The sequence below is a fragment of the Liolophura sinensis genome, chromosome 7 (assembly GCF_032854445.1).
Source record: "Liolophura sinensis isolate JHLJ2023 chromosome 7, CUHK_Ljap_v2, whole genome shotgun sequence".
NCBI lineage: Eukaryota > Metazoa > Mollusca > Polyplacophora > Chitonida > Chitonidae > Liolophura > Liolophura sinensis.
In genome coordinates, this window is record NC_088301.1 from 32,239,223 (window position 1) to 32,253,042 (window position 13,820).

At 38.6% G+C, this 13,820-nt stretch overlaps 2 protein-coding genes across 2 annotated transcripts in view; both read right to left on the reverse strand.

The window, feature by feature from the left end:
• LOC135470250 (jouberin-like) overlaps positions 1-2,901 on the reverse strand; it is a 33,960-nt gene extending 31,059 nt beyond the window's left edge. The window contains exons 1-3 of the mRNA XM_064749070.1: positions 2,851-2,901; positions 1,573-1,668; positions 933-1,011 (exon numbers count right to left, since the gene is read on the reverse strand). Of these exons, the coding sequence (XP_064605140.1) occupies positions 933-1,011; positions 1,573-1,668; positions 2,851-2,863 (188 nt within the window). The 5' untranslated portion in view covers positions 2,864-2,901. The remainder of the gene's footprint in view (positions 1-932; positions 1,012-1,572; positions 1,669-2,850) is intronic.
• Positions 2,902-7,925: 5,024 nt separating this feature from the next.
• LOC135470849 (uncharacterized) lies at positions 7,926-8,684 on the reverse strand. The gene is made up of 2 exons (XM_064749895.1): positions 8,576-8,684; positions 7,926-8,059 (listed from the first exon to the last, which is right to left on the reverse strand). Exons 1-2 carry the CDS (start codon positions 8,682-8,684, stop codon positions 7,926-7,928), a joined length of 243 nt encoding a protein of 80 aa, XP_064605965.1.
• Between the last annotated feature and the right edge of the window lie 5,136 nt (positions 8,685-13,820).

The window sequence follows — 13,820 nt, forward strand, 5'->3', positions numbered from 1 at the left end:
TTTCTTCTCACATATATGTAACCACCTTGCTTGATAAAAATGTGATTAGAGATAGATTTACTGTTGTTAGTTGATTTATCTGCATCTTCAAAATGATCACTGGATTTTACAGCACATTTGACCCTTAATCCAGAGAACTATGAATTTGTTTTATAATCTTGGGGACTGGAGGATTGGTCTTTACAGTATAATAAACGTTCTACGGCAACTGAGAATTTGGACAATAATTAGGCTCGCTTCAACATGTAAGTATGCCAGGCCACTGAATCAGATGGTAGCACATACACTGTGCATGTCACCTCATTGGATGAAGGATAAGTAGTTGTGAGATAGACAAACTGAAAAGTTCCACACAGGATGAGAATGTACTGGGTGGTGGGGGGGGGGCTTCGCTGCCAAAACACATGATGGATGACCAATCATGATAATTGTGCTACGTCTTGGAATTTAGATGCCACTGGTTCATTTATCGCATAAATGCTTCAGATATTAATAGTGATATTATCAGATATTTTTGATACATTATTTTCACCAGCCATATTGCATTATCTTTTCTATATCTAAATTTTTGGTTTAAAAGATAGACAGAACCTGAATACTTGAGCATAAACTACATGAAGCTGAAAATATCACCGAATTTCTCCTGAAGTTTGGTATGTAAACATACATTTTCAGAAGTACATAAAGGCCCTAACATGATACTTTTGATGCCAACATTTGTATTTTTTTTCTTTTAAATTAGTTAACTTCCAAAAAAATCTTATGTGCCACTGTAATGTGGAGGTATAAATCACATTCAAAATGTGTCACTTGAAAAATGCTAACCTTTAGGAGAAATACAGTTATAAATAAATAGCTTTTTGTAACATTTTTCAAAGACTGTGTAAATTCTATCACCATAATTCTGTAAGCAATATCAGAGATTATCTTACCTGTTGCCCTGGTCTACCGCTTGTTTCAGCAACTGATCAAATCTTGCCTTGGTCTTTCTTGTGGCATCACTTTGTGGGGCTAATAATTGAATGAGAAGGTAAATGCAAAAGCTCCGAAATATAAGATTTTCATGTCTCATATAAAAGACTACATGTACATGCATTTCAGATGTATCTGATTTAAAGGCAGCAGAATCTTGGTAACGCCCAGCTGAAGCATCAGTAACTATAGATTTTATATCTGTAGCCAGAATCTGAAATCTGGTTGTCTCATTTCCACTTTTTCTTCTATTCTCTCCCACTTTAGTTCTGTCAGAATAGGGTGCCTCACAGATGCTAAGACAACCCATGTCTAATCTTATGATGGTACAAAACTGCTATACAGCATCTCGTACAAAGGCTCCTGAATATATCATCAGGAAACAGCTGTGAATATTGCAGCTGAATATTTTCAAAAGCAAATTTTTTTTTCTTCAATGGACACAGTACAAATCACAGAATTTGAAATTTACAATAAAAATATATTGACAACACAGACAATGTGAAATATAAAATATCACATTTTGCTGACATACATTTAAAGCAAAACCTTCAACAAAATATGCTATTTATGATACGTAAGACAGATTTCTTCTCATACCTAAAGGAATTTCCTCAACATCTTTCACAAGCTTTGTCCTTTCACTTTTCTTTTTCTTAGACTTTGTAAGGCTGGTACTGCTATCAGAAATTAAAACTGAAAAAGGAATTAAAATAAATCATTTCTAAAGAGACAAAGGTAGACAGGCAGGCACCTTGTGTATCATATAGCCGAATGAATTTTAATGAATTTGTACTATTACTTCTTTCTGTATCATATTTTTTTCATAAAAAATACATTTTGTTTTTAAGTATTCACTTACATTTTTGAAATAAAATATATATTAATAAAAACTAATTTTGTTGAAGAATCCTCTATAAATCCCTGAGAGTGTATAAACGGTAGTATGCACATATACAGAAACTGAGCTAAAAGAGCTAGACCCAAGATGTATGACCAGTTTTACAGTGTTTTTAATACTGGTTACAGATATTTATATATTGGTTATATATTTTTAATACGGATTCTAGTGACTTTCCACAATAACGTTTTTTAACATACAGCAAAGAAAAGTGAAAGCAACTGGTTTTCTCCTAAAAAGACCAATGTCAAATTTACTATGGCTCAAAAGGAAAAAAATCGGGCACCTTCCCAGCCTCCAGAAGAGTACATTTGGTTATGCACATGTAGCCACGCAAATACTTGTTTATTTAATCTCATTCGTGCCTTCATTTATGTCATTAGGCATGCTTGGAGTAACTTGGAATCTTTATTATGTGTTGCCATGATTCGCAAGAGCATAGTTAAGATGACAACATTTGAAGATGAGTTCTACGGCGATTTTGCATGACGGCAGAACACAATCATTAGAGCAGAAATGAAAATTTCTCCAATGGAGCGCATTCTGACGTTGGTTTGGGGCCATCCCTGGCAGAACTTATTTTGCCAAGCCTAACGTCTGAGCAATCTCGGACAACAGGTGACTATCTTGATGGTTTCTACATAACCCTGATAATTGGCATTTTGGGACTTGATTACGTTAAAACGTGAGGGAATCACGTATTTGAGATTTATTCGTTTCTATGCATTGAAATACAAATGGAATGTGTGCACCGTACCAATCACAATGCATGGTGTATTTTAAACTGCATGTCCTGTCACGTTTCCAACGCTCTCTTCTCCAGTCATTTTCCTTTGGTCAAGTTGTGCTACATTCGCTGTTTCCAAATCAACACTTGATCGTTAATGTTCCATGTTTACCTTTATAGACAGATCGTGATTGTCAAAGCATAGAAATTAGTAATGTAAGAATGACAATTCTTGAAATAGCCCGCTTACCGTCTTCCGCCATCGTTGTTTATGTCGAGTCCCGCAGAGATCTAAACTTCGTCGACACCATTGGTTGAAATTCCTCACGCATTGGTAAGGACGGGGAGGTAACCACGCCAAGCATATCATCGATGCCGACAGAGCAATTCAATGCAAGTTCATACACGCTCCCAAAGGGGCGACGCTCAAACACATGACACCATTTGTGGTATATCTGTGCGCTGTAATTGTGTTCATTTATATTTAAATGTTTTATTTAGGCAATATATGATCGACTGCATAGTGAGAAAAAAATCCCCAGCCCTAAAAAGGCCCTACAGGTTATATTTAAAGTGATATTCCCAACCAGTGAGGGCATCTTGTGAGTAAGGTTTGTATGACGGTCAAGGAGAACAACAGCTTTTGTCATGTTGTTTCACCAGTCTGGATAGAGTGATGCATTTTACAATGATTCGAATTTTTAACTGGGTAAGAGGGCGTTACAAACTGGTGGCAGCTGGTGGTTAAGTCTTACTTTCAAAGTTTTATTGTTTAAGATTCCAAGGCTTAAAGTATTTTTGGAGAGCAAGGTTGATTTTATGCATCATCAACAATTTTCCTGAATGCAAATATTTATTTTTTATGCTATTTGCAAAAATCCTTTCATAATGAGCTCTCTTTTCAAGTTTACCTTCATACGCGTCTTTGATTGCTAAATTTACTGTCTTTGGGTTTAACGTCTCTGCAAGTAGCCTACTCAGTCCGTCCTCTTGTATCACAATGGTGTCATTTATGTATGGCCCCGTTATAATCCGAAATCACCAGACAAGGATCGACCAGAACCCTTTGATTTCTGACGCAAAATGCCACGTTAGCTAGGAATTGCCAAGACTGCAAATCTTAAAGTCTTATACAATTCGACCCTGGCATGTAAAGTGCGCGTTCTAACCAGGCATCTCAGTGCAGTGCGTTTTGACCTTAAATCCAAGTCAGTTAAGAAGCATGTTTTTCAATGGCTTGGACCCACGAGGTGCGAGGGTTCAATCCCGGTCTCGGGCAGGCATCTTAATTGTAGATCTCGCCCACTCCTATTGTTCACGAGGCCTTAAGTGGTTCACTACGCTAGCGTGACTGTTTGCGCAGTCCATCGGTCACTTAATACCACTTAACAGTCTTCCAACCACATGCATATGGTGTGCAAATCTGGGCGTCACACGTGGAAAAGTTTGTCAGTAACTAGCCAAAGGCGAGTGGTTTACTCCGGGCAGTCTACTCATAAAGTTGACCGCCAAACTATAAGTGAACATTTTTTTTGGCGTGTTTGGGGTGTGTTGTTAAACAACAATCATGCAAAGGGTCACTCAGAGAGTGCATACGTCCGCCAATGTTAAATGTACAAGTTACCGCACTCCAGGAAAGGGCTAGTACTCTGCACCTCTTCATCCTGTCTGTTAATAGCATTAAAGCTGGAGACACATAAAAATTAATTAAAGTTCAAATTTAAGAGTGTGAAAAGTTAGTGGTAAACGTGGTCCCTTTTCCCCCGAATTCATTTTAAAGAGAGAAAAAAAAAAAACACTTGAAAGTAATTTTTGAATGGTGGGTATTTGGAACCACCTATTGGTGTATATTGTCTTTGCATAATAATATTATAAATGAGGATGTAACACAGGGTTAATGAATATATTTGCACTAGAATTTAGTCTTTTCAGCTAAAAATGTTCTCAACCTGGATTTTTATTCTATTTATATTATTAATATATTCATAAATATTATCATAATTCAGGATAAATTAATATGTTTGAATATAAACAACAAATTTGCATTCGAATAAATTTATCAGACAGGCATCACATCCTTATTTAGCACATTAGTATGCAAAGACGACATATACGAAGAGGTGTACCCAAATACCCAGCATACAAAAATATTTTCAAATAACCTTTCCTCCTGCAAGAAAAATTGAAAAAAATATTGCAAACCATATTTGCAAATAATATGTATCTTTAAAAAATGGTGGATTAGTGAAATGGATGTTGAACGCAAAACTATTAACTGTTTGACCCTTAGCCCAAGACCAACACGTGCACAAAATTTCACACACACGCTGCATGACTTCCCGTAAAGTTATTCTCAGACAGATTCAGACAGATAGACATGTAGAAAAGCAAAGAGACAGAAAGACAAATAAAGCCCACAACCCTTATGGTTGTGAAGGTTATGCGATCTGTCAGTAATTTTATATATTTATTACCTCGATCCGCCTTATTTGTCTGCCTGGCTGTGTGTATATACTTACCTCTGTTTTTCTCTCTGTATGTCTGTCAACAACTTTATGGAAGAAGTTATGCTGAGATTTGCATATTTTATCATTTTTCTTTAGAACTTATTTGACTCTTGAAGAAATATTTAGTAATATGTTTTGACAGACTCTTTTATTTGACTGTAGAAGACAAACAATGACATATAAATTCGTATATTTCCATAATATGATACACACGTTGAAAGAGGCGCATGGAACATATTAAAATAAAGTTACGACAACACTCCGTGAAGCAACAAAGACAAAAATGTTGCAGCACCAATCTATAAAACAACACACAGAAACGTATCTCTGTGGAGCAACACACAGGAAAATGTTATAGCCTTAGTTTATGAAGCAACACACAACAAAACCTTCCAGCATCAATCTGTAAAACAACACACAACAAAACGTTACGGCATCAATCTGTGAAGCACCAGACAGGAAAACGTTGGAGCATTACTTCGTGAATTAGCACACAAGAAAACGTTACATCATCTTTCTGTGAAGCAACACAAAGGAAAACGTTACAGTATTACTATGTGAATTAACACAGAGGACAACGTTACAAAAACAACACAAAACAAACCCTTCTGTATCACTATAGGGCAGGAAAACATTACAGCATCATTATGTGAGACAACACATAAGAAAACGTTACAGCATTATTCAGTGAAGCAACACATGGGAAAACGTTACAATATTACGTTGTGAATCAAAACACAGGAAAACGTTACAGTATTACTAAATGAATCAACACACCGAAAAACGTTGCAACATTACTTTGTGAATCAACACATAGGAAAACGTTACAGTATTACTATGTGAATCAACACACAGGAAAACGATACAGCATTACCAGTGAAGTGGCACATTGGCAAAACAGTATCAATTGGTACGTAAACACCACAGCATCAAGCTGTGAGGCAGCATGTATGTAAATACACGGGTATGAATCTATCAAGCAGTCCACGTGTAAACATTACAGTATCAATCTATCAAGCAGCTCACGTGTAAACATTACAGTATGATATATTATGGTCATGGGAACTTTCCGATTAAGAACACAGATTGAGCGAGTATTCCTCCTTGTATCCAGTATTGGTTTGTAACGTTTGTAACAAAAGAAACGTGTCCACTACACGACTGGTTTGTAACGTGTGACAAAAGAAACGTGTCCACTACACGACTGGTTTGTAACGTGTGACAAAGGAAACGTTTCCACTACACGACTGGTTTGTAAAGTGTGACGAAAGAAAAGTGTCTACTACGAGATTGGTTTGTAGCGTGTGACAAAGGAGAATTGTCTACTACACGATTGGTTTGTAAAGTGGCACACAAGAACAATGTCTTCTGTACGATTGGTTTGTAAAGTGGCACACAGTAAAATTGTCTACTGCACGATTGTTTACATACATTGGTATACATGAAGGCTGTCTACTACACGACTGTTTACATATATTGACACACATGAAAATTGTCTACCACACAATTGTTCACATATATTGACACACATGAAAACTACCTACCACACTATTGTTTACATATATTAGCACACATGAAAACTGTCTACCACACAATTGTCTACATATATTGGCACACATGAAAACTGTCTACTACACGACTGTTTACATATATTGGCACACATGAAACTGTCTATTACACGACTATTTACATATATTAGCAGACATGAAAACTGTCTATTACACGATTGTTTACATATATTGACACACGTGAAAACTGTCTACTACACGATTGTTTACATACAATCAATGAAAACTGTCTACTACACGACTGTTTACATACAGTCAATGAAAACTGCCTACTGCACGATTATTTACATATATTGGCACACATGTAAACTGTTAACTACACTACTGGTTTGACAAGAGACACACTACGTTGATCCTTGAAACGGGAGAGAGAAAAAGTTTAATTGTACACAATTTACCCTACTATTACAGGGCAAAAGGTGACAAAGACTAGTATTTATTGACACTAGTTAAGTTAGTTATCGGCAGTTAAGAATATTTCACTCATACGACGGCGGCCAGCATTATGGAGAGCCCGGGGTAAACCCACGATCATCAGCAGGTTGGTGACAGACCTTCCCACGTGCGGCTGGACAGGAAGCTACATGTAGCATCAGCTAGACTTAAATTCACAGCGAAGCTTATAAGTCATTGTGCTGCGCTATAGTACGTCAAGAACCAGGCCACGAAGGCCTCGACATGGCGTAGCATTATAACTGGATACATTTCAATTCTTCTGCTACCTGTACCATTGATACACAAGCACTACCAAACGCACTGTTTGACATATATTACAGTGGACGTGACGATTTGGTTATTAATTCCTCATATAAAGCGTGTATTATAGATGTGTGGTCGACGAAGCGTGTATTATCGGATAGCACGTCTATTAGAAAAGGCTTTTGGTTACCACGGTTACGGGAGTTTGATTAGCGACCTGTCTATTTATCGGAAAGTAAAGTGTGTACTGTATATAATGTAAACGCTTTAGCCCAATAAAATCGAAATAGACAGGTCTCGGTGCTAGCAGTTTTAGTGACACAAAGTCTGGTTAATGCATTCGATATTTACATTCAGTAAACTTATTCTGTGAAATTTCTAGAAAAATTGTAATAAATAGTACCTCGTACTTTGACATAGCCTCTATGTTGCCTTTTAATTCAAACAGTGCTAATTATTTTCGGCACTGACGAAACGCATATTGGCTATTCGATGTAATTATTTCGGCACTTCATGCAAGACAAAATCAATATTCGTATATTCAGACTGAATTATTTTCTGCACTTCACGCAAGGCGAAACGTTACGTCTTGATAAGAAGAAATACATAATAGGATTAAATATGCTATTGACTAAACTTAGCGATGACAACACTATTAAAATTGGGTAGGTACTTTCCGTCAGCTCTGTTCGAAGTAGATAATTTGTTATCAACATGATGTTGTATGGGAGATAACAGATGAGGAATGCAACAATTATTGCCATGACAGCTCGTGTGGATACCGTTTTCTGTGTTCCGTGAGTCTCGCTTTGTATCACGTGATTTCGGAATCTTGCCAATTTTGCAACGTGAAAACCCGAGATTAATAAAAACGGTAAGACGAAATCCGGAAGGATGAGAATACCGAGAACGAGATCGTAGTCTTTAGTAAAAACGCACGTTACAAAGAAACACGTGGGAGTCTCGAACTTACCAAAAATAACGGCGGCAAACGAAAACGAATTTTCAGCAATGAAAAGAGGCCACATCAAGACACAGACAAATTTTACTCGTGTGGCCGTTACGTGTCGCTTGGCAAAGAACGGGTGCACTACGAGCAGGTATCGCAGAACTGAGAAAGTTACGACACTGTAACCGCTAATAGCCATCGTAACACGAAATACGAACACCGTGAATCGGCAAGAAGTATCGGTCATCTGACCATCCATGAAATGAGTGTACAGGAGTGCCGACGGAGCCACTACGAGAGTGAATACATCTGCTACTGCGAGATTCATGAGCACTATATATGTGGGAGATGACCTCATCATTTTGTCCTTTAATACACTGATTATCAACACGATGTTCAGAAAAGTTCCGGAATATGCAATTACGGCGTAAGACGCTGGACCTGCCCAAGGGCGTGCAGTGTCCGCCGAGTGAAACAACATGAAGTTGTCCGAAATGCATTGATTCATTGAGGAGTTGTGGAATAGGGGTTCTGGTGTACGGAACTGTGGTGTAACTTGGTTACTAGCGTTCGAATGAAACAAAGAAATATTTAGCTTAGCATGCCAGCACACTGTAAAGCACAGAAAATTTTAAATGAAAGGGTACACGATCAATTTGTAAGGTGTAGGTAACCGACTGAAGCTAATTGTAAGTAACAGAACAAACGACCTCAGAAAAATGGTACCGTCAGGAAAACATGATACACGATCGGTTCGTGAAGAAGGCTGCCTGGAAAGTTGTTGTTGTCGAAATGTGAAGAATGAAACAAGGTAACTTTCCGTGGATATAAGATTATACCATATGCGGCAAGTCAGCGTACACGTTTGTCTTGTTACTTCCCTTAGCACATGAAAACTTTGAATTACAGGAAACAAGATCGAATTGTATAGCATAGCAAAGCGGGGAACACAAGCAAATTAGCTGTAACAGGATACATGGACAACCACTTCAGGAAATAATTCCGTCAAACTGAACACCCAAAGACATGACACACGAACCACTCGTAAAGAAGGGCATAGGAAAACGACCAGATATAAAGCATGAAAAAGGGAAGTTTTCTCTAACAGAATATAAGATCACACTATGCAGCAATCAGCAAAACTGTTTACACGATAAGTTTGAGAGGAACCCTTGTACTCATGAAGAAGGACACAATAAGATTTATAACATTTTGAGGGTCACGTATTCCGATGCAGGATACGCCAACAGTTACAAAAACTGGTTCCCGAGAAAATGTCGCTAAACGATACACCGTCAATGTGAAAATTCTCATTACAGGATCATAAACAGGACAAATGGAGATCTCTTGTTACAGCATACACCATGAGAAACAGTGAAATGGAAATCTTCTGTCATTGGATACCCCATCACAAACAGGGCACATAAAGTATTCTGTTACAAAATGCACCATCAGATACGGGGCACCTGAAATCTTTTGTTACACGCTTCACCATCTACATAAGGGCGCAGGAAATCTCCTGTTACCATCGGAAACAGGGAAATGGAAATCTTCTGTCATAGGATACTCTATCAGAAGCAGGGCACATGAAATATTCTGTTATACGGTACACCATCTTACAGAATACCATCAGATGTTGGGCACCTGAAATCTTTTGTTACAGGATACACTGTCAGAAACAGGGCACAGGAAATCTTCTGTTACTGGATACACCACTGGAAACAGTGTGCAGAAAATCTTCTGCTACAGGATACACCATCAGATACAGGGCACCTGAAATCTTTTGTTACAGGATACATCATCTAAATCAGGGCACCCAAAATCTTCCGTTACACGTTACACCGTCAGAAACAGGGCGTAGGATACACCACCAGGTACAGTGCACAGAAAATCTTCTGCTGTAGGATACATCATCAGAAAACAGGGCTACAGAAAGTCCTCTGTAACAGGATACATCATCAGAAAACAGGGCTACAGAAAGTTCTCTGTAATAGGATACACCATCAGAAAACAGGGCTACAGAAAGTCCTCTATAACAGGATACACCATCAGAAAACAGGGCTACAGAAAGTCCTCTATAACAGGATACACCATCAGAAAACAGGGCTACAGAAAGTCCCTCTGTAACAGGATACATCATCAGAAAACAGGGCTACAGAAAGTTCTCTGTAATAGGATACACCATCAGAAAACCGGGCTACAGAAAGTCCTCTGTAACAGGATACACCATCAGAAAACAGGGCTACAGAAAGTCCTCTGAAACAGCATAACCATCAGAAACAGGCCATCTGAAATCTTCACTGTTTGCAGAGGACAAACGAAATATCTGTCCCACGAAAAATGTAGCTTGACATTAGGCAATTGAACACCTGAATTGCCCGCACCTGAAGGTAACGCAGGGTATTGTCAGATGTACCCGTTGTTTTTAGCAACTATCTGTCATTCGCCGTTCGTTAACGTGTTGTATAAATATGACCCTTTACCAGTTGTATTCTCTTTCTTACATATACATGCGTACGTATATTTGACTTTCCTCAATCGTCGACTAGTCGTTAGAGCTAGTGTTTACGACTGTGACTTTAGACAACAGTGATGTTAATGCAATTCACTCTTTGGACAAATAGGCCTATATATTTTAAAATCATAGATCGATATCAACTAATAGCATGACTCGGTTAAGTGATCTTCCGCCAAAATGGGCCTAGGTAGTGATTGGTACACAAATTCCCATGGTGTCTAACGGAAAGGCCACTACATATAATATCTTCTGCTGACTCCATTACACCTTTGATAAAATCTCAGCTACGCTAAATTACACTGTGCAACAATCATCACCAGTGTTAAAAATCAATGCGCGATCCAGGGAACACTTAATGCTATCATCTAGACGGCCAATATATACTGTCCTCAATATAGCGTTCCTGAGTCCTGTTTCAGAAACAGATTGTATCTCTTGTTGGCGACTGATTTATTATCGTGATAAATTTTGCATTATTGTGCTTATAATGTGAAGGGGGGGAGGTGGCGGTCCTGATTTCTGTGCAACAAAATGTTATGTTTCCACGGAATGTTTCAGTGAGCGCGATCCTGTAACTGAAATTTTGTTTTCGTGCTTCACAGGCAACAAAAAATTTTCCGTTGTCTTTTGCAGACTGGTCGTGTATATTCTAACACAAATTGTGTGTCTGTGATTCAAAGACAGATCGTGCACCATTTAGTACAAGATATGTCTTCACAGGCTAGTCGTGTATCCACCAACACAAAGTCTGCCGTAGTGCTTCACAGACTGACCGTGTATCCTCTAACACAGAGTTTGTCTTTGTGCTTCTCGGACCGAACGCGCATCCTCTAACACAGAGTTTGTCTTTGTGCTTCACAGACTGACCGTGTATTTTCTAACACAGAGTTTGTCCTTGTGCTTCACAGACTGACCGTGTATTTTCTAGCACAGAGTTTGTCCTTGTGCTTCACAGACTGATCGTACATCCTCTAACACAGAGTTTGTCTCTGTGCTTCACGGACTGATCGTGTATCCTCTAACACCGCGTTTGTCTTCGTGCTTCAAAGACTGATCATGTATCCTGTAAGCATGTCTTTGTGGTTCAAAGTCTGATGATGTACCCCTCGACACATTGGTCTTTGTGCTTCAGAAACTGATCGTGTATTTTGCAACTGAAAGTTTGTGCTTCACTGATTGATGGTGTATTCCGAAACACAAACACTGTGCTAACAGACTGATCGCGTACTCTGAAATATGAACTCTGTGCTAGCAGACTGATCGTGTTTCCTCTATCAGAAAGTTTTCCGTCTTGGTACGCTGAGTGATCGTATATGTACCTTCTAAATCGAAGTGATTCGTGTTTCTCTTATTGAACCTCTACCCAAAGTTTGTCTATGCTTCATGGGCTGATGGCGTATCGGTATCTTGTGACATAGAAGTTACCTTTGTGTACTTTGCAGTCTATTTGTGCTTAACACACTGATTGTGTTTTCGTCCAACATTTTCCTTTGTATTTCGCGGAGTCTAATAGAATCGGATTGTGTGTTCTCCACAGGAAAAAAATTGTGTTTAGCACACTGATTCTGGATCCTCTAAGGATCTCTCTTTTTTGTGTACATGACAGACAACATTGCAGTATAATGACTATCCGAATCATCTGATCATTTCTCCCTTTCTGGAGAGGATCAATCAATGCTATGACTGAATGCATGCACGACATTTCTGAAGAAATAGTGTTCTTTCTTTTTTAACCACGATACGGAAGTTCGAGTTCGTGAAAAGTTTTACAAAAAAGTTATTACGAGTAGAGAACAAAGGAGAAAATTAAGGAGCTGAATATTTGAGAACTTAAGGAGTTCATAAGGAAAGTGTCATTTGTGCCTCCATCACAGGGAGAAACAGGTGACTGGTAAATTACCGCTTACAAAAGTTGCCTATCACTGTGCCTAGGCACAAGAGGACCTTTTTTAACTTCAGCGACAAAAGGTTCCATTCTCAAAACCTGCTTGTTAATACAATACTTGCTTAACTAACGATGAATCAGTGTACTTCGGAAAATTTTGTGTTCCTTGGGTCTCAAGACACCCCGGGGGCAGGGATTGGGATGGTGTCGTACATAGCAGTTGCCTATATAGGAGCTGTTTTAAACATGATCCTAATCATCCGGGTTTTGAAGGAGAAAACGTTGAGGTCGTCCTCCACTTATATTGTCCTTGTCAATCTCGCATTTGCGGATTGTCTGTCTTTAGTACTCGTTGCTTCTATGCTTATTTACTCGTACTTTTCAAATGGTTTAACGGATGGAGTGTGTTCGTTTGTCGTTTTTACCCTCCGTGTGTCGATGTCACTCAGCGCTTACAGTTTAGCGACTTTCTCATTTCTGCGATACTTACTACTGGTACACCCGCTTTTTGCCAGAAGTCACGTGACATAAAGCCGCAAACTTCTTTTTTGTCTGCTGATGTGGCCAACGTTTATGGCGCAAAACGCGTTTACTTTCTGGAGTGTGGTTTTTGGTAAATTTGAAACAGCCACCTGTGTTTTTGAACTTTGTCTTTTTATTCCTAGCTACGACCTCGTCCTAGGTATTCTTATTCTACCAGATTTTGTCTTACCATTTCTGTTAGTCACGGCATTTCACATAGCAAAACTGGTGAGATTTCGCCAACACGTGATACAAAACGAGACACACGGAGCACAAAGAACTGTATCTACCCGTGCTGTCATGGCAATAATCATGGTCTTTCTCGTTTGTTACTTGCCTTACAACGTAATGATGCTTACGACGTACTTATTTCGGATAGAATTTTCTAATGTCACATACCCAATAATTGTTCTTTTGTCATCTTTAACCTTGGCTAACAGTATCTTTAACCCCATTTTATATTTCTTTTTATCACGCCGCCAATGTTTCGTTTTTTCGATCTGCCGAAAGCAGCCAGTTTGAAAACCCTAGTTTGTTTTCTGCAAGGATATTTCGGACGTCCTCAGTTAAGA